The following is a 19947-nucleotide window of genomic DNA, read 5'->3' as shown; positions in this document are numbered from 1 at the left end:
ACATCAGGACAAAGAAACAAACACGTGAAGAAGAAAGTCTCTGTGATGCACTTTTTAAATGATTTTTAATTATGTTTTTGCTCTGCTGCATCATCCTCATCATCCTCAGGCTGGTTCTGCTCTGCTGTGAAGAGAAGCTGTAAATAGTGGAGGTTGTGACAGGAGAAGGCCCGCTGAGACCCGCCGTCATTACAAACCAATAAAGCTTCTTCAAACTGTTACTGAGAGACGCTTCAAAGACACGAGCAGCGTCACCCTCGTTAAAATATTTATAGCTTCATCTCTGGAAATAGAAATAAGTTCCTGCCTCCTCGGCAGGTTTCATCGATTAAAGGCGTTTGATTGTGACTGCGACTTTTTATTGTCGTATTTTCAGCTCATCAAATATTCAGCTCGCGCTCGCCGAGTCGTGTCATTGCGCTGTGTCGCCCGTTAAACAGTCATCAGGTTCAGACGGCGACTCATTAAAGATTAACGTGGATGGAAGCTGTAAATACAGTTTCTCTGCTGACAGTGAAGGCCTCGCTCTTAATGAGAGAGCCAGAAAGGTGAAACCAGTCGCTCCAGTAAAAGTTCATATTTAAATTCATACTGGTTTGGACCTGGCTGCGTCTCAGTCTGAGCGCAGAGATTATCCAGGAAGGGCTTGTTATCAGCATGTGGGACAGGTGGCTCCTCAAAACAGGTGTTCAGATAAGACAATGTGCTCAGGAAGAATGAGGCCTCAGACGTGCTGTGACTCATGAAACATTAAGAATTTGAAGGGAAGACGTAAAATTCAGCGGCCTCCTAAAAAAACTATCTTTAATGTTTCCTGTGTGGACGGGTTTGATTCGCCCGGTCGGTCACTTTGTCTTCATGCCTCGTCCGTCTGTGTCCGCAGGCGAGTTCATTAAAGCTCTGTACGAGTCGGACGAGAACTGCGAGGTGGACCCGAGCCGATGCTCCACCGGAGACCTGGCCGAACATCAGAGCAACCTGAAGATGTGCTGCGAGCTGGCCTTCTGCAAGATCATCAACTCCTACTGGTACGACTGGGTCCCAACAGCTGAGGGTGTTTGAGAGAAGTCTTTAAAGTTACACTTGTCTTAGTGAAATGAACGGAGCTGTGCTAAAGGATCCCAAACAGAGACGAGAAAAACAGCCTCAGGTTCATCATATATTAACCTTTAATTTAATAACAGAGTGTGTGTGTTCATATCTTCATGGGGACCAACATCCTGGTCCCCACAAGTTTGAAAGCATTTTTGAGACTCAGTGTGTTTTAGTGACAGGGTTACGTTAGGGTCAGGCTTTAATTTTTCATGGTTAGGGTAATATGTGTGTGTGTGTGTGTGTGTGTGTGTGTGTGTGTGTGTGTGTGGATGTTTTCCCATTTAAAAAAAACAAAAAAGAAGCAGAGCGCAGAGTAACTGTGACAGAACGAATGTTATTAGCACGACAGCATCAGGGATCATATAAAACAAGCAGAGCTCAGTGAAGGTCATCCACCGTCAACCTCTGCCCCCTGCTGCCAGCGGGAGGCAACTACAGCTCAGAGACCCTGTTTGTTCGTCTGAGCTGACCTTTGACCTATGAGTTTAATCAGGGTCACAGCAGGTTTACGTGGTGATTGGATAAAACAGCAGCAAAGTGTTACAGGAAGTTGTGGGATGGCGTCTGATGTTTGAGCTCTGCTACTGAAAATCAGCAAATTAAAAGTCTGTGAAGGTGAGATGTTTCCTGGCGATTCGGTTTTCAAATTAAGGGCCAGACGACGGCTCTCTGGCTTTGATGGAGACGTTTTATGTTTTCTGGGGTAAATTAAAGTCGTCCTCCTTCAGATGCTTGAAAGCTGTTCGGTCTGACCGTGAAGCTGTCGCTGTGATTGGTTTGAGTCTCAGAGACGGAAGTTGGGATCCCGTGTGTGTCGACGTAAACGACATGATCCTGCTCGTTGAGACGTATTAAAAGCCTTCAGAAGTCGATAAGTGTTTGGTGGAAAGCAGCAGCTACCCGATCCTTCCTTCCTGCTCTGAGTGCTGTCGGCTCCTTCCCGTCTCCGCAGCGTGTTTCCTCGCGAGCTGAAGGAAGTGTTTGCCTCGTGGAAGCAGCAGTGCGTCGCCCGCGGCCACCAGCAGGACATCAGCAAGCGCCTCATCAGCGCCTCGCTCTTCCTGCGCTTCCTCTGCCCCGCCATCATGTCGCCCTCGCTCTTCAACCTCATGCAGGAGTATCCCGACGACCGAACGTCCCGGACGCTCACGCTCATCGCCAAAGTCATCCAGAACCTCGCCAACTTCACCAAGTGAGTACCCGCAGGTCAGCGTGCGCCGCCGGGGTCGTTCTGTAAAAACAAAATTTCACTTTGCGTTTCCTCCAAAGGTTTGGAAACAAGGAGGAGTACATGGCCTTCATGAATGACTTCCTGGAGCACGAATGGGCGGGGATGATGCGTTTCCTGTCGGAGATTTCCAACCCGGAGACGCTCACCAACACGCCGGGTTTCGAGGGCTACATCGACCTCGGCCGCGAGCTGTCCGTGCTGCACGCCCTCCTGTGGGAGGTCGTCTCTCAGCTCGACAAGGTACAGACACACGAACCGTCAACACAGTGTGTGTGTGTGTGTGTGTGTGTGTGTGTGTGTGTGTGCGCGCGTGAGTGTGTCTGTGCGTGCGCGCGCGCGTGAGTGTGTCTGTGCGTGCGCGCGCGCGTGTGTGTGTCTGTGCGTGCGCGCGCACGCGTGTGTGTGTGTGTGCGTGTGTGTGTGTGTGTGCGTGTGTGTGTGTGTGTGCGCGTGAGTGTGTCTGTGCGTGCGCGCGCGCGTGTGCGTGTGTGCGTGTGTGTGTGTGTGCGTGTGCGTGTGTGTGTGTGCGTGTGTGTGTGTGTGTGTGTGTGTGTGCGTGTGCGTGTGCGTGAGTGTGTCTGTGCGTGCGCGTGTGTGTGTGCGTGTGTGCACGCGTGTGCGGCTCAGGTGCTGCAGACTCAGCAGGCCGTCCCTGTGATGCTCAGAAACATTAAAGGAACACTTACAGGATGTTTGGGATGTTGACCTGATCGTCGCCGAGGGCGTTGTTTATCAGTTTCAGCTTTAACGATGTGGCGTCCTTTGATTTGCTCCATATCAGAGTCGATATGTTTTCAAAGTGTTCCTTTTGTTTTTTGAGCAGTTATTAAACATAAAGAAACATGTTACAAACTGCACGATACTGGACCGATAACAAACCCGACCAGGCCGGTAGCAGCCACGGGCGGGGTCCTCACAACACCCCTGACCCCGGCGGATGACATCACTGTGTGCAGAATGTGTCTGATTATCGATGGCTGAACGCTGAATGATGTGTTCGATGTGTTCGATGTAACATGTTTGAGTTCATCTAACCACATTAACGCTGCGTGGCTGAACATCACAGCATGGCCTGAACTGCTCCTCCCCCCACCCTCCAGCTCACCCTCCACTCCCCCCCCTGCCTCCCCGGCGGCGCTGTGCCTCACCCGTCTCAGCATGGCTCTGCTGTGTCGGTTCTGGTTCTGTTCAGTAGAAGCATGTCGTTCTAGTTGTTTTCGTTCTCATTAAGTTTCCCTCATGTTTTTTCCTCCCCCTCCCCCCTCCTCCTCCTCTTTCTGTTCACTTCCTGTCTGTTACGTGCTTCCCCACCACCACCACCACCGCATCTTGGTGCTTCCATTCAAACCATCCACGAACAAACACAAACGCACACACGGCGACCACAGGGTGAAAATTCCTTCCTGCAGGCCACCATAGCGAAGCTCGGCCCGCTGCCGAGGATTCTGGGAGATATCACTCGCTGCCTGGCCGCTCCAACGCCCGTCCAGCAGCAGCTGCGGCGCTTCCAGGACCACAGCTCTGCCCACAACATCAGTGGCAGCCTGTCGTCGGGGTTGCAACGAATCTTTGAGGACCCCAGTGACAGGTAACCAATCAGCAGACAGATCACGGTAACCACGTGTTTCTCTGCCACACTTCCTGTTTTTAACTGCAGTGTTCCTGACATGCATGAATGTTTAAATAGGTGAACAGTTATTTCAAACAAGCTTAGCTTAATAAGAAATTTCTGAAATATGTCAGAAGAAACTGTAGATTTGCAGAAGAAGGTATAAAGGAGAGTCATCTGAGTAAAAATGTGTTGGTGAGCGTTTCAGAGATAATGCTGTTGGTGTGATTATCAGAGACCCCAGAATCGATCCCTGAGGAACACCCAACTGTACGAGGCTTTCACCTGAAACTTTTGGAATCAGTCATAAAAGTTACATTTTCTCTAACTGCTGTTCACGTGTCACTTCCTGCAGCCGCAGCGAGGTTCGCAGTCTGCAGACACCGGTTCGGGGTCAGCGCCCCTTGTTGGCTCAGCAGCATCACTCCAACCACACCAGTTTCTCCGACCAGGAGGAGCGCGACACGCTGCTGCCCAACGGTCGCAGCATCTCTCTGGTTGACCTGCAGGACGCTCAGAGCCTCCACGGCAACACGGGGCCCCCGCCACACCACGAGGCCCCGCCCCGCCTCAGCAGGGTTGGCTCGCAGGCCTCCGTCGGACATGCCGTTGCCCCGGTTACCTACTCACACTCCAACCCTCTCACACCTCAGCCGGCACCACACCAGGCCAAAGTCCCGCCCAGAGATGGACAGCCGCAGAGCGCTCCGCAGGTGAGGCGACCGCTGCACGCCTCCGTCAGTCAGCAGCGCAGCCTTCAGCCGCTCTCGTTCCAAAACCCCGTCTACCACCTGAGTAACCCCGCCCACAGCATGTCAACACGCTCTGCCCACTCGCTGCGGCAGGACTCCAGCTCCGAGAACCTGAGCACCGAGAGCTCCCACAACAGCCACAGCAACTCCGACGACTTTGGGAGCCAGGTGGGGGGCAAAGGTCGCGCGCCGTCCAACAGCAGCCTGGACGAGGTGGGCAGCAGGCGGAGCACGCAGAGCGAGGAGTGCTCTACGCCACGCCGCCACGCCCTGCAAGACCTCCCACCCGGCACCGCCACAGCGGTCGCCATCCCTCGTCAGAGCACAACAGCAGGCACCGCCCACATCATAAAGGTGGAGCAGCAGAGCAAAGGGGGTGGGCAAGGACGCCACGGTCTGCTACACACAGCGCCTCACTGCGCAGCAGCAGCAGCGCCAACACCGAGCCAACACCCACCCCTGCTGCTGGCGTCATCAACCGCCAACCGTCCACCTGCTCTGTGGAGAATGTGGCTCCGCCCCCAAAGAGCACCACCAAGCAGATGCCACAGGTACGACAGAAATCTGGCAAGTCTCAGACTTTAAGTGTTTCAGGTGTATTTCTGATGATGTCACTGGTTTGTGTGCAGGTGGCGTCTCCAGTGGAGGCGGTGGCAGTGGCGATGTCTCCGGTGGAGAGGACGGCGGCGTGGGTCCTCAACAACGGCCAGTACGAAGAGAAGGAGGAGGAGGGAGGGGAGAGGAGCAGGGATGAGGGCAGGAACACAGAGAAGGTAACGAACAGATACACCTGGGCTGCAGGTGAAGCCCCATAAGGAAGTGACGAAGGCTTGCTCTGACATTTCTGTGAAACTGCTTCCTGTTTCCGCAGTACGAGCTGGAGATCTCTCGGCTGAAGGAGCGCCTGCGCGTGTCCGGGCGGCGCCTCGAGGAGTACGAGCGGCGGCTGCTTGCTCAGGAGCAGCAGATGCAGAAGCTGCTGCACGAGTACAAAAACCGGCTGGAGGACAGCGAGGAGCGGCTGAGGAGGCAGCAGGAGGAGAAGGACACCCAGATGAAGAGCATCATCTGCAGGTACGCACACATGGGGAAGGGCGAAGGTCACATGATGAAAGGGGTGGGGCTGATGTCACATAAAATGCTTCAGGTGTCCAGGAGGAGTTTAAGTAAATCAAACCAGATGTTGATATTTAAGGTGATGATGATGATGTTCTGTGCATTTGCAGGCTGATGGCGGTGGAGGAGGAGCTACGGCGGGACCACGCAGAGATGCAGGCAGTGATCGAAGCCAAACAGAAGATCATCGACGCTCAGGTACAGACACACCTGTGACACACCTGTGACACGGGTAATAGGTTTCAGAGGGAAGCAGCGATGCGTCGTGTTCGAGCAGCAGCTGTGACGCAAACTTTAAATCGTTTGAAACGTCTCACAGTCTCTCCACTGATTTCAGGTCAGTAACGGATGTGAAATAAACCAATCAGGCAAGTAACTGTTGCCCCGCCCCTTCCTCCTCCGCCACTACCACCAACGCCACGCTGTGTTTTTTGTTTTTATAAATTTATTTTTAGGGGGGAAAAAAACACTGCCAACACACCTGACATCTGTTGAACCAGCCAATCAGAGTGCAGAGTTTCAGCATCGTGTTTATTAAGAGCTCAGGATTAGTGCAGCTGGTGGAGCCCCCCTCTGGTTCACATGGGGATAAAAAACTGTCAATTTGACACAAAAACTTTATTGTTCACGAACAGCGTCCTTCCTTCAGTCACAGTAAATAAGAACATTTATTAATAATTATTAAATATTTTCACTCAGCTTCATCTCCACAGTCGTTCTTGGACCTCGGGGGCTCCTGTAGTTCAGCTGCAGAGCTGACGGCTGGTTCAAGCTGCTCTGTAATACGTTGGTGTGTCGGCGTGTTGCACTCTCGGCTGGTTTTATTTAAGTTTGGCTGCAGACCCCACCTCCCCTCCCCACACCTCCTCCCACCACCTCCCCCTCCCTGTAAACCACCACAGCTTCTAGTTCACCCTTTCAAAATAAAGCGAGGCGTCAGCAGGCTCAGAGGAGACGACGTTGGACTTGAAAAGCTTCGATTTTTCCTTTTTGTTTTTTCGCTGGTTTGAGCTTTTTTGGGCTGCTGTTTATATTTTCGGCTGCTGCCCTCAAACTTCCTGTGGTTGTTTGTTTTTTTTTCTTTTCACCGTCGGGTCAAAACCACATCGCCACTTTTATTAAACTGAACTGTTTTTAGATTTTGTGTGAGCTGGTCTTTTTTTTTTTCAACCTTTAAATCATTTAATGTTGTGTTAAGAGGCCAAATCGTCCTTTTAAATCTGCACACAGATTTTATTTGAACTTGTCAGATTAAAGATCCTCTCTTTGTAGAAAACTTCGTATCACTGAACATGTTTCACTGATAAATCCACTAGTGTTCATGAAACTGTTTAAATCTGTGAAATGTTTTAATTAAAGCCTGATTTGGATCCAGGTGATTAAGTCTTTTTTATTTAAAAAAAAATTCTTCTCTGGTCGTTTTTTCTTTAGTTGTTTCTTATCCTTCACCTCGTTTAATCAGAATTTTAATAAAAAGTTTCATTAAAGTATTAAAGTTTCTTGGATTTAAGGGGATGTTACTTTCTATTTTTCCTTGTGTGGTTTTGACCCGACTCTCCGATCAACACCAAACTGTTTTGTTGTTGTTGTTTACCTGTCGGTCTGACTTCCTGTTCCGCCCCCTTTCTCTTGTCTCTATCCAATCAGGAGAAAAGGATCGGGTCCCTGGATGCGGCGAACTCTCGGCTGATGGCGGCGCTGACGCAGGTGAAGGAGCGTTACAGCACGCCCAACCTTCGCAACGGCCTGTCGCCAAGCAACCCCACCAAGCTGTCAATCACTGAGAATGGAGAGTTCAAGAACAGCAGCTGCTGATTGGTCCTGCCCTGGGTGGGGGTGGGGTTTAAAGTATATAACTCCCCCACCCACGCGATGAGCTGTGGACATCAAAGAGAGAATTTAAAGATATAGAATCTATTAACACGAGTGTAAATACTGACGTTTGATCTGATGTACAGAGTGTGTGTGTGTGTGAGAGAGCGAGTGTGTGTGTGTGTGAGAGAGCGAGTGTGTGTGTGTGTGTGTGTGTGAGTGTGAGAGTCACAGAAGCACAGCAAGGAAGAAACAAACCAAAAACTGAAACGTTTTCTAATCGATTTTTTATGAATTTCTTTCGAAGCTTCTGTTTTTCGTGTCTCGTAGCGTGGAGTTCCCGTTGTTCTTGTTTTTTACCTGACGAGTTGTTTTGGGTTTTAATTTATTCCCCCTCGTTCTCGTCCTGTTGCTGATCTACTGAACAGACTCCTGGAGGATCAGGGTCAAAGGTCACGCCTGTCTGCTGTCCCCATGTTGACAATAAAGTCTACCTGAAAGTTTGACTGTGGTCTGATTCCTGTTTGAAGTGCTCGTGTTTCTTTGATGCTCATGCTGCTGTCGCTCTTATTTCATGTTAATTTTGTTCTGAAGTGAAAACAAACATCGGTCCCACAGGTGAGCGCACACCTGAGGAGGATCAGCCAACCATCACCCTCACTATAAACTGCCGTCTGGCTCGGTTTGTGTTCGTGGTGGTCAGACTTCGAGTAATCCCAGATCTCCTGCGGCTGTATGTAGGAATGACGAAAATGGTGAAAGGTTCACCTGGACATGATGTTCTACCATCATGTCCAGGTGCACGCTTCACCAAACATCAGTGGTGATTTAAGCTGCACCGTCATTAAGTTCAGTGAAATCGTTAAAAGCTCAAAACTACCCCGACATTCACGCTGCTGAGGCGATGGCAGCTTTTAACTATAAATGTCACGTTTAACCGTCCTCATGTTTATCATGAACATGTGACTGGATGAAACTTTGAAAGAAATCATTTTAAGGTGTCACAGTCTTGGGCAGAAGTTTAGGAGGCTGCTGTGTTTCCCACTGAAACGAGTCTGGATGACATCATCAGTGAGTCATTTCTGACCAGGACATGATCTTTAACGGCTTCTTTCATCTGATCATCGTCTCTAAAATTAGAAATATCCTGTCTCAGAGTGATGCTGAAAAACTAGTTCATGCATTTGTTACTTCTAGGCTGGACTACTGTAATTCATTATTATCAGGATCCCTGTTAAATCCAGAATTTAAAATCCTGCTCCTCACATACAAGGTCCTAAATAATCTTAATAACCTTATAGTACCATATCACCCCATTAGAGCACTTTGCTGTCATTAAAACTGCTGAAAGTGAGGAGCATGGTGCCAAAATATGAAACACACTAAAGGTCAAAAAATTCTCTCACTCTGGACTCGCTTTGATGTGACGCTGTCACGTTTTATTCTGAAAGGGTTCAATCTGCACCTCCGAGTTTACATTGTTTACACTTTTATTGTGAAAGGCAGGAACTGGAAGAATCCCTTTTCGCACATGCGCAGAACACACCAAGCTTTCCGGATGGACGGCGCAGAGGAGTTAGCATTAGCTTCACTGAAGTTTAATCTCACGTCTTTCTCTCAGCTGCATCAAAAATGTCTTCCATCCAACTTTGTTTGTCACCGAGGCCGTGACTGCTGACGGAGGAGGCGGAGAAGCAGGAGGTGACAGAGTTTGAACAACACACCGAGGAGGAGATGGACCGTGAGCGCAGGCGCAGACTGCTGGACATCACCTGGAAACTTGACCGGCAGCCGCACCGGACAGGTGAGCAAAACCGGAAACGATCAGAGAGGCAAAGAGAGAAAAGAAAGCGGGTGATCTGCGTCATAAAGGATTCTCCACAGGTGGGATGTTACATCTGACCTCACCTGTTTAATGTTTCCGGTTTACCTGGCGGCAGCTGGGTCATAAAAGGCGTTTCAGCTTTTACGCGGTTTAACGACCGTGTTTCGGCTCATGAACTCGTTTAATGTCGCCGCTCTCATGTTTTCTGGGCTCCTCGTGAAACATTCAGCTCACTGAACGGGACATTTCCCTCCGAGAAAGATCCACAGGAGCCGTGTTTCTCTCTCCAGCTGTGAACAGCTGTGTGACAGATCTATGAGCAGGAGCTGGTACCTGGCTGTTTGATTACAGAAGTGCATTGTGGGTAAACTGTGGTGGAAATTCTACAGTAAAATAAAAGTCTAATTTTTTCCTCATTAAATTCAGAAAGAGGAAGCGTGTGGAGGTAAACAGGTGTGTGTCATCAGCGGGGTGCACAGGCAGGAGCCAATCAGAGCTCAGTGTGACAGCGAGCCTTGCCGTCATGGTCGTGAAGCACGTTTACGATCATTATGTGGACGTCCTGTGTCAGCTTTTGCGATCATACGCCTAAATGTTGCCATAGTTACTTTTAATTGGAAGCTCAGGTCAGTATTGCTGCGCTTGGATCAGCTGATGCTGTTCTGTTCTGATCCACACAAGCACTTTTTGCTATGCTCTGCATGCATCGAAGAGCAACTTGGGGTTTAGCATTTTCATGTAGACTGGATGACCTGCTCTACCTCCTGAGCTACAGGTGGGACTTTACCCAGCTGGTCTGCGTCTTCCTCGTGGACTTGGAGAAGGGATGAGACCTCATCTCTCAAGCAGTGAGCGCTTCAGCTGCATTTCCAGCAGCAAATCAGACTTTTTGCTGCTGATTGTTGGACTTTGTCGCCTGTTGGAGCTATTCTGCTCATAACTTGGGTCGTGGGAACGGGGGGTGAAGGAGTCCTCTCTGGTCTCAGGGTCCAGTAATGACCTCTAGCATCCACTGTGATGGCTTGCAGAGTGTGAAGTAGTCCCACCTGAGGCCATGGTTGTGATGGACGACGACGATGATGATGATTGTCTAAAGGGTTTTTTTAATTTATTTTTTTTACTGTCACCACATCTATAACATGTTTGTCTCTTTGTCCTTCAGACATTCGACAGGAGGAGGAGGAGCTCTGCAGCCAGGAGAGGAGCTGCAGTCTGGATCAGGAAGCACGAGAGCTGCCACAGATCAAACAGGAAGACGAGGAACTCTGCACCAATCAGGAGGAGGCAGAGACTGAACAGATGAAAGAGGAAGAGGAGGAGCTTTCCATCAATCGGGGGGAAGAGCAGCTCGTACTGGAATCTCACCATAACGCTGACAGCAGCTCGAAGTCCGTGCAGCGCAGCGTTTATGCAAAAGTGTTTAAGATAGTGTCGCAGACGAAGGATGAGCACACGAATAAAAAACTTCACACCTGCGAAACGTGCGGAAAGACTTTTAGCAGTAACTTCCACCTGGTGACTCACATACGCACCCACACAGGTGAGAAGCCCTTTGCTTGTAAGACCTGTGGAAAACGTTTCAGTCGCAAGTTCGACGTGAAAGCTCACGCAAGAACCCACACGGGCGAAAAGCCGTACACGTGCGAGCTGTGCGGTCAGAGTTTTAGAAGAAACTATCGGCTGACAGTCCACATGAGAAGTCACACGGGCGAGAAGCCTTTTGCGTGCGAATTTTGCCGCAAAAGTTTCAGCTGTAATTCTAATCTGAAAATCCACCTGAGAATCCACACAGGTGAGAAGCCTCACGTTTGTGAAACCTGCGGGAAAAGCTTCAATCGCAGCGGTCAGCTGAAGATCCACCTGAGAAACCACACAGGGGAGAAACCGTACTCCTGCAAGCTGTGTGGAAAATGTTTCAGCAGCAGCTCGTCACTGATAGGCCACATGAGAACCCACACAGGTGAGAAGCCTCACTGCTGCAACACCTGCGGGAAACGTTTCTGGCAAGCAGTGTCTCTGAAAATCCACACAAGGAGCCACACGGGCGAGAAACCGTATTCCTGCCAAACGTGTGGTAAAGGGTTCAGCAGCTGTGACTCGCTGACCATCCACACCAGAACCCACACAGGTGAAAAACCTTACTCCTGCAACACCTGTGGAAAGAGATTTAGGCAGTCTTCGGGACTGAAGAGTCACATGAGAACTCACAAAGGTGAAAGGTCGTACTCGTGCGAGACGTGCGGGAAAAGCTTCACTAAGAGCGTCAGCCTGCTCCTGCACAGGCGGACCCACAGAGACAAGAAGTCTTACACCTGCAGCACCTGTGAGGAAAGGTTCATCTGCCCTTTAGAGCTGGACAATCACATGAGAACTCACACAGGTAAAAAGCTTTATTTCTGCGAGACGTGCGGGAAATGTTTCACTCACAGCTCCACTTTGGCCGACCACATCAGAACGCACACAGGTGAGAAGCCGTACGCCTGTGAAACCTGCACCAGGCGCTTCAGTAGTCGCGCTTACCTGAAAGTCCACATGAGAACGCACACAGGCGAGAAACCGTTTTCCTGCAAAATGTGCGGAAAAGGTTTCAGAAGCTGTACTCACCTGATAGCCCACGTGAGAATCCACACAGGTGAGAAACCTTACACCTGTAAAGTGTGTGGGAAACGATTTAGCCGCTCGTCGGGACTGAAGAACCACATGATGACTCACACAGGTGAAAGCGCCTTTTCTTGTGAAAGGTGTGGAAAAAATTTCTCTAGCTGTCCTCCTCTGATAGTCCACATGAGAACCCACACAGGTGAGAAGCCTTACTCCTGCGACACCTGTGGAAAAGAGTTCAGTAGCACCTCTCATCTAAAAAAACACATGATTGTTCACACAGGTGAGAAGCCGTACGCCTGTGAACTCTGTGGTAAAAGCTTCACTAGCAGCTCCTACCTGAAAGTCCACATGCGGAGCCACACAGGTGAGAAACCGTATTCCTGCAAAACGTGCGGGAAAGGTTTCAGCAGTAAGCCGCCGCTAATAGTCCACATGAGAACCCACACAGGTGAGAAACCTTACACCTGCAGTAGCTGCGGGGAAAGATTTACGTATGCGACGGTGTGGAAAAATCACATGAGAACTCACGACTCTCACACAGCATCATCTTAGGAGAGGAGCAGCTGAGGAAACATTTGAGGTTAGCAAACAGGAAGAATCGGCGCGGTTTCGACCACGAGGGATTGAGTTCAATCTGAAAGTGACAGTCACTGACTGGTCCTTTCAGATTAAAGGACCAAACTTGTAGATCATGTAAGCTGGAGGTCGTGTTGGAGAACCTTATTCTTTGACCGCAGGCTGTAAAGGCTGATTTATGGGACTGAGTTTTGTTTTTATTCTGGTGTTCGATGTTTTCTTGATATGGTGGATGAAACGCTTCATCATGGTTTCCATAAGTGTTTTGTACAGTTTAGAGTCAATGATGTGATTTATGGGCTTTATATATTATAAATGAAACAAAGAATGCAGCAGAGTGATGCAAAGCTTTCTATTAATAAAGACATTAATAAAAATGAACATCGTGTTAGTCATGCTTACAGCGCTGAGTGCCTGGTATCACAAACCCTTTTTCCATAGAGTTGGTTGTAGCTCAGGAGGTAGAGCAGCTCCTCTATTATTGTATCGTATTTATATTGCGCAAAATCACAACAGTCGCCTCAAAGCACTTTATATTTGAAAGTAAAAACAGCACAGTACTACATGGCCAAATATATACTGTGTGCAAAACAGGGGTCTCAAACTCGTGGCCCATATATTGGGGTGAAGTTACTTTTTTTGTTCGGGAGGATTTGTTTGTTGTTGAGTGCAATGTTAAAAAAGCCAGAAATGATTTAATGGAAGACAATAAGAACAGAGTACACAAACACGTTGATGGATAGGCTGTGTCAAAAGCTAATCTGTACACTTATGTCTGCATTTTTAATTTGTTAAATACATATAAAATGTGGTCATCTGTCTGTCTTCCTTCTCTCACCCCAACCAATCACAGCAGATGGCCCCGCCCCTCCCTGAGCCTGGTTCTGCCGGAGGTTTCTTCCTGTTAAAAGGGAGTTTTTCCTTCCCACTGTCGCCAAAGTGCTTGCTCATAGGGGGGTCATGTGATTGTTAGGTTTTTCTCTGTATCTATTATTGTAGGGTCTACTGTACAATATAAAGTGCCTTGAGGCGACTGTTGTTGTGATTTGGCGCCGTATAAAAAAATAAGAAATAAAATGATAGCAGGAGTGCTGCCATGTGTGTGGCCAGAAAAAGAGGACCAATGTGTTTATTTGGTAGTTCAATGAAGGCTTCAGTTAAGAGGAAGGAAAAAGAAAAATTAGCGTTAACAGTTTGCAGTTTTGTCCTGTTATACAATATTTGAAATTTGGGAAATATTTGTGGGTGTTTTCTTGTTTGTTTTGCAGTACTTGAACACTAAAGTGTCCCTCACATGAGATGACAGTGCCAGCAGTGGCCCACAGCTCGTTTGAGGCCCCTGATGTAAACTACTATGGTTTAGCACAGGGGTCTCGAACTCCAGGCCTCGAGGGCTCCTGCAGGTTTTAGATCTCACCCTGGGTCAACACACCTGAATCAAATGATTAGTTCATTACCAGGCCTCTGGAGAACTGCAAGACATGTTGAGGTCATTTAACCATTTAAATCAGCTGTGTTGGATCAAGGACGCGTCTGAAACCTGCAGGACACTGGCCCTCGAGGCCTGGAGTTCGAGACCCCTGCTTTAGCAAAAAGGAAAGTTTGAAGCCTAATCTTGAAAGTAGAGATAGTGTCTGTCTCCTGAATCCAAACTGGAAGCTGGTTCCACAGAAGAGGGGCCTGAAAACTGAAGGCTCTGCCTCCCATTCTACTTTTAAATACTCTAGGAACAACAAGTAGGCCTGCAGAGCGAGAGCGAAGTGCTCTAATAGGGTGATATGGTACTACAAGGTCATTAAGATAAGATGGGGCCTGATTATTTAAGACCTTGTATGTGAGGAGCAGGATTTTGAATTCTGGATTTAACAGGAAGCCAATGAAGGGAAGCCAAAACAGGAGAAATATGCTCTCTCTTTCTAGTCCCTGTCAGGACTCTTGCTGCAGCATTTTGGATTAACTGAAGACTTTTCAGGGAGTTTTTAGGACATCCTGATAATAAAGAATTACAGTCGTCCAGCCTGGAAGTAATAAATGCATGAACTAGTTTGTCAGCGTCACTCTGAAGATCAAATAAAAATGCCGTTTTTTCAGTGACGTCGGGACTGACGAGGGTTTCTTCTTCCTCTTCAGAAATTTTCAGGCAGCTCTGAGAGGCGTCGTGGAGGACGTCACCTGTTCAATGTTCAACACGTGTTCAGACAGGCCGACTGAAGCGTGACTTTTATAAATGAACACACAGGTTTTCTTGTTAAGTTTTTATTATGCTTAAAAAAGAAAATTAAAAGACAGAGGAGGTGGTGATCAAAGAAAAAGAAAAAATATATTCATATTCAAATATCTTTATACTTTTCTATTCATATATGATTAACAATGCAAAGAAAATAATTCCCGTAGTAGTAGTGCTTAAGTAAAGTTCAATATAGACTTTATTATAACAAAATAGGCAGTTTACCGAGGGTTAAATATCTGTAGGAATCTCATTGTACAATAATCGTGTTTCCGACACCTGTGGACGCCCGGAGGTGGCAGCTCGTCTCCGGGCTCGGCCGCACGAAACGCATGATCGACATCGTTTTTGTGGTAAGACACTGGCGACGCTGACGGATGTCACCGCGACAACCGGCGGGGTTCTAACTGCAGAGGGCGCCGCTCCGTCATGCGACTGTGAATTCGTGGAGAGAAAGAGTTCGTCCAAGTGAGGAAAAAAAGAAAAGAAAAAAATCAGCTGAAGAGACTCTAAAATCACAAGTTCAGATCTCACGAGTACGAGACGCTCGTAAACGTCGGGGTTACGTCCTCGTGTTCTGTCCTGCAGCTCTGACGTGCTTTTAATTATTTTCTAATTTTCTTGTATTTTTAAAGTTTTCATAAGTGTTACAGTTATAATTTCATTATAATAAAATAGATTGTTGTAATAAAATGTATTATAATTCTTGTTTCACTGTTTTCAGGAAGTTTGATATTTTGGTAAAATAAAAAAATCTTTTATTTTTAAGATTTTAGGGGTTATAATATAATAAATCTATTTTTTCTTATGATTCTGTTGCGTTTGTAAATAAAATAAGGATTTGGGATTTTAAGTTATTCTAAACTCATTTATGTTAAAACAATTTAATTTGTTTTGTACTTTCTGGTAATTCAAGTTATTTTCGTGCATTAGATTATTTTTTTTCTTGATGTTCTGGATCTTTTATAAAAATCTTCTTTTTATTAATTATGAGCAGTTTTTGTAACAAGCGGAAAATGTCGCATTTTTCTTGATTTTAATATTTAGTTTTTTAAATGAGATTTTATCATAAACCATATTTGGCATAATCAGAGTTTCATAAAAGTCTGAGATAATTTTCTTTAGTGAAATAAAATAGTTCGCTTTTTATTAGATTTTCTGTTATTTCTAATATTTTAGAGATTTTTCTGGTAATAAAATAAACATATTTGGGAATTTGTCTTGCATTTGGTGTTTTAGTGAAATTAAAGACGTTGTTAATGAATAAAATATTTTTTATAGATATGATTTATAATTTTTGATGATTGCACTCAGCTTATTTTCATCTATAAAAATATTTGTATTTTTCTGTCTCTTTGTCTCAGTGTTTTGGTGAGAAACGATTCGACGTCTGCAGAAACATCAAAGCTTTTATTTTTTATCAATAACCGGAATTCAATCAGTTCGATCAACGATTCATCCCCGAAATCAGAAAATCTGTCAGCTTCATGCTCATTGACAGAAAATTATAAATGATTAAAACCGTTTCCTTTAAAAACAAAGTAAAGAAATTGTTGTTTTCCTTTGTTAAGCCTTGCGGCGCCCTCTAGCAGCAAAGCAGGAACCTCGCAGCGTCCTGACGAACATCCAGCAGCAGCGAGGAGTGAAAATAAAAAACAAACAAAACGTGAATCGAGTCTAAAAAACGAGCAGAAGAGAAAAGCGGTGACATCAGATGTGAGGCGAAGGGGCTGATGGGAAAATAAACGGGATTAACTGACATGCTGTTAAAGCTCAAACGTGCAAAGTTTTGCTTTTTGTGTCTCCGCCTCCTCCGGACCGACAGACGCTGCCTGAGACTGAAACTCCGCCCACCTGCTTACCTTACAAGACAAAAAAAAAGGGAAAAAAAAACCACAAACCAAAAAACTAAACATAAAATCCACTTCGTACGTTTCTTCTCGTCACTTCCAGGTACCTTCTTCTTCTCCTCCTCTAAAGTTCTCCTCCCTTAAACATTAAGGAGCTGTACCGTGTTGAGTGTGATGTCATCAAACTTCCTGTGTGCTTTGCTCTGCTGGTCAGGAGACCCAAACATGAAGTCTTATCAGGCAAAAAAAGAAAAAAACAAAGAAGCTAAACTGAACTCGGGTCGGCCGCTGCGTCGCTGATGGGGCGAGTGGAGGGTGAGGCGTGGGGGAGGGGACGTCTGCAGGTCGACTCGTCCGTCAAAACAAGGAGGAGGAGGAGGAGCGGCCAACTTCATAACTTCTCCTTGGACTGAACCCAGATGAAGGGACCCGACTGCTCCTCGATGATCTGCTTGACCTGGTCGTAGATCTCCTCCAGCGTGTCGCCCTGCACGATGGCTGCACACACACAGAGCAGAGTCAGCGGCGAGCGCGTGACATCATCACAGACAGACCACCAGCCCACCTGTACATCACTCATCCCGACTCCTCTGACATTTATTACAGTTTTTAAATGTTTGTAAATAAAGTTATGATTGGTGCCTCTTGTTGCATCAGCTGTGATGTCATTACTGCTGTGGATGTATCAGAGCGCTGCTTGTGTCTGAAACCAATCAAAACACTCCTTTCATCACTCTAAGTTTAAAAGCTCTGCCCATAAAAAATAAAACTACAAACGTATTTAAACCTGGCTGATCGATCCTTCGAGCTCATTTCTTGGACTTCCTGCTCTCTGATAAGGCGGCGCCATTTCTGCTCGTTATTAAAGGTCCCGGCAGGGTGGTATAGCGCTAGTCTGCGTGAGGAACATCCGTCAGGCTGCACACTCGCAGTTTTTGGAGGCTCTACACGCAGCTGCAGCACAAGGAGACGACCCCGAAGAGGAAATCAGCCAAATTTAAAACGTCACGTCTCAAACAAAAACTCGCCATTTCCTCCCGTCTGCTGCACTATTGTTGTGGTGCAGCTCCAGCACGTGGCCAGCAGGGGGCAGAGAGGAACCACATGCGAAACTGTAACGTGGTTTCGACGGAGCGGGTGGAGAATCACCTGAGCTGAGGCGGGTGGAGCCAGGGCACTCACCTGTGAAATGCTCGGTGAACTCCTGCTCCAGCTTGTTGGCTCGGTCGAAGGTCTTCTTGCCCTGCTCCTCCGTCAGACGCTTGTTCATCTCCCTGCAGACAAAAACCACGTCACTTTCACGCTCGTGTGGGAGAACTGAGTGGAGGCGTTTCCTGTGAAGTGACTCACATGATGTTCTCCACCGATTTGGGTTTGATGAAGATGGCGATGGGGTGGAGCTGAGCCAGCTGGAGTCTCTTGATGGCGTTACCCGACACGTCCAGGATGCAGTGTTTGCCCTGAAAACAGCAGAAGGAGAACATCTCAAACCACACGTCACTGCCGCTGCTTGAGTGAGGTCAGAGCGGGGTTAAAGGTCAAATGGGCGTGTTGTCATTACCTTTTCTGCCACCTCCCGGACCGACTGCACGCTGGTCCCGTACAGGTGGTTGTTGTATTGCCCCGCCTCGATGAACTTGTGGTCCTGGATGTCCTTCTCCATCTGCTCTCTGGAGATCACAAAGTGATAGTCTCTGCCGTCCACCTCGTAGTCCCGCTTCGGCCGGGTCGTGTCTGCGGGCAGGGTCAGAATTAAACATCAGGTGACGCGAGCGTACAACACATCATCTGTTTACAGGCGTTCGGCGGACTTACGAGGGACGCAGGATCCAAACTTGTCGGGGAACTCTGAGATCAGGTCGTCGTTGATGCGGTCCTTCATGGGGCCGAGGATGATGACGGGGCGGGTGTAGTTCACTGTGGGAAAGAATCGAAGCATGTTGAATATGCAGGAACACCTGAGTGCTGCTCGTGGTAATCAGATTACTAAAAATAAAAAAAAAGCTAAGTGAACACAGAGATGGTCTCACCTTCCTGCTGAACGACGGGCTCGTAGGACAGCACGTACTCCTCCTGCCCACCTGGAGACACAGAGGTCGGTTAGTTTCAGCGTCCAGAGCTCAGACGGGAGTAAGGTGTGATGAAGGTAAAGAGGAGGAGAGACGGAGGGGAGGAGGGAGGTTGGTTAGTAGGCGGAGTCTGAACCTGCGGGATTACATCAACGTGCTCAGGAACTAATATTCTCACGTTCGAGAATCGGAGACTACGCCGACTTTGACGTCTGCACGTCTAACAGCTCACGATCCAGTTTTCAACATGCACAAACACCGCGACTCCTCACAAATTCATGCTTGTTTAATCTGAGCTGTGTGAGCCGCAGTCACCTTACATCAGTGGCGGGGAACTCCAGGCCTGGAGGGCCGGAGTCCTGCAGGCTTCAGGTGTGTCCTTGATCCAACACAGCTGATTTAAATGGCTGAATTACCTCCTCAACATGTGTTGAAGTTCTCCAGAGGCCTGGTAATGAAGTAATCATTGGATTCAGGTGATATCTAAAACCTGCAGGACACCTCGAGGCCTGGAGTTCCCCACCTGTGCCTTATACATCAACCTTCATTTTCAGGGTATTGGAGGTTTTCTGCTGCAGTCACAGCTCAGTTTCATTAAGACTTCTGATTGTGCCTGTGGGCTTTCACTCCCACTGCTGTGCTGCTTCAGATTGATCTGATTCTATTTTTAAACAAGCCTTTATCTCGATCTGATCGGGTTTGCTCGCTCAGCTCGTTTTTAACTGTTAACGGTTTATAACACCGTGTTCTGACAACATCACCCGAGTCTGCAGTCGCTGGGTGACAGGTGATGCTGTGCGTTTCTGGTTTCCAGGTTTAAGGTGAAATATTTTTATAATGACTTCATGAAATCAGTGAACTGTGCCGACATGCTCGGTCTCATGAGTGCGGTGTGGCTGAAAGAGAGTCGCTCTCTGCGAGGCGGCAGCGTCCATGCAGCAGGAGGGGCAGACTGTGAGGGTGTGAGGTCATGCTGTTACTGGCCAATCGGCAGTCTGTGCTCATTAACGGCGTCAGTGAGGGAGTTAGCGGGTTCAGTGAGAGGTCGCGCCGATCGTTAGTGTTTCCTGTGAGTCATCGAGCGGCAGACTTACGGTAGCTACTCTCACTATCGCTGGCGTTAGACGTCACATGTTCTGGAATCACAACACAAACAGGACACGACAGGTCACATCGCCGTC

The 19947-nt window shown here is 47.8% G+C and overlaps 3 protein-coding genes across 6 annotated transcripts in view; 2 read left to right on the top strand and 1 right to left on the bottom strand.

The window, feature by feature from the left end:
• The window catches only part of rasal2 (RAS protein activator like 2), a 48990-nt gene extending 40869 nt beyond the window's left edge, over positions 1-8121 (top strand). The window contains 10 exon segments of the mRNA XM_005464201.4: positions 884-1028; positions 2048-2287; positions 2365-2566; positions 3736-3914; positions 4291-5063; positions 5066-5238; positions 5317-5460; positions 5559-5761; positions 5914-6001; positions 7451-8121. Of these exon segments, the coding sequence (XP_005464258.2) occupies positions 884-1028; positions 2048-2287; positions 2365-2566; positions 3736-3914; positions 4291-5063; positions 5066-5238; positions 5317-5460; positions 5559-5761; positions 5914-6001; positions 7451-7618 (2315 nt within the window). The 3' untranslated portion in view covers positions 7619-8121.
• A 913-nt stretch (positions 8122-9034) lies between these two features.
• Positions 9035-13001, top strand: LOC100701877 (zinc finger protein 260). Of its 4 annotated transcripts, none has more exons than XM_005464195.2 (2): positions 9035-9419; positions 10603-13001. In XM_005464195.2, the coding sequence occupies exons 1-2, from the start codon at positions 9350-9352 to the stop codon at positions 12594-12596; spliced, it is 2064 nt and encodes a 687-aa protein (XP_005464252.1). In that variant the 5' UTR covers positions 9035-9349; the 3' UTR covers positions 12597-13001. The 4 variants fall into 4 exon arrangements, with proteins under 4 accessions (XP_005464252.1, XP_013122069.1, XP_005464253.1 ...); XM_013266615.3 differs by having other exon boundaries at positions 9369-9499; XM_005464196.4 differs by lacking the exon at positions 9035-9419 and adding an exon at positions 9519-9800.
• A 1859-nt stretch (positions 13002-14860) lies between these two features.
• LOC100697840 (discs large homolog 1-like protein) overlaps positions 14861-19947 on the bottom strand; it is a 104742-nt gene continuing 99655 nt past the window's right edge. Inside the window, 7 exon segments of the mRNA XM_013266627.3 lie at positions 14861-17195; positions 17880-17971; positions 18048-18157; positions 18259-18431; positions 18513-18614; positions 18728-18778; positions 19861-19902. Of these exon segments, the coding sequence (XP_013122081.2) occupies positions 17089-17195; positions 17880-17971; positions 18048-18157; positions 18259-18431; positions 18513-18614; positions 18728-18778; positions 19861-19902 (677 nt within the window). The 3' untranslated portion in view covers positions 14861-17088.

The sequence above is a fragment of the Oreochromis niloticus genome, linkage group LG18, assembly GCF_001858045.2.
Source record: "Oreochromis niloticus isolate F11D_XX linkage group LG18, O_niloticus_UMD_NMBU, whole genome shotgun sequence".
Taxonomy (NCBI): Eukaryota; Metazoa; Chordata; class Actinopteri; order Cichliformes; family Cichlidae; genus Oreochromis; species Oreochromis niloticus.
This window is presented reverse-complemented; position numbering and strand designations above follow the sequence as displayed.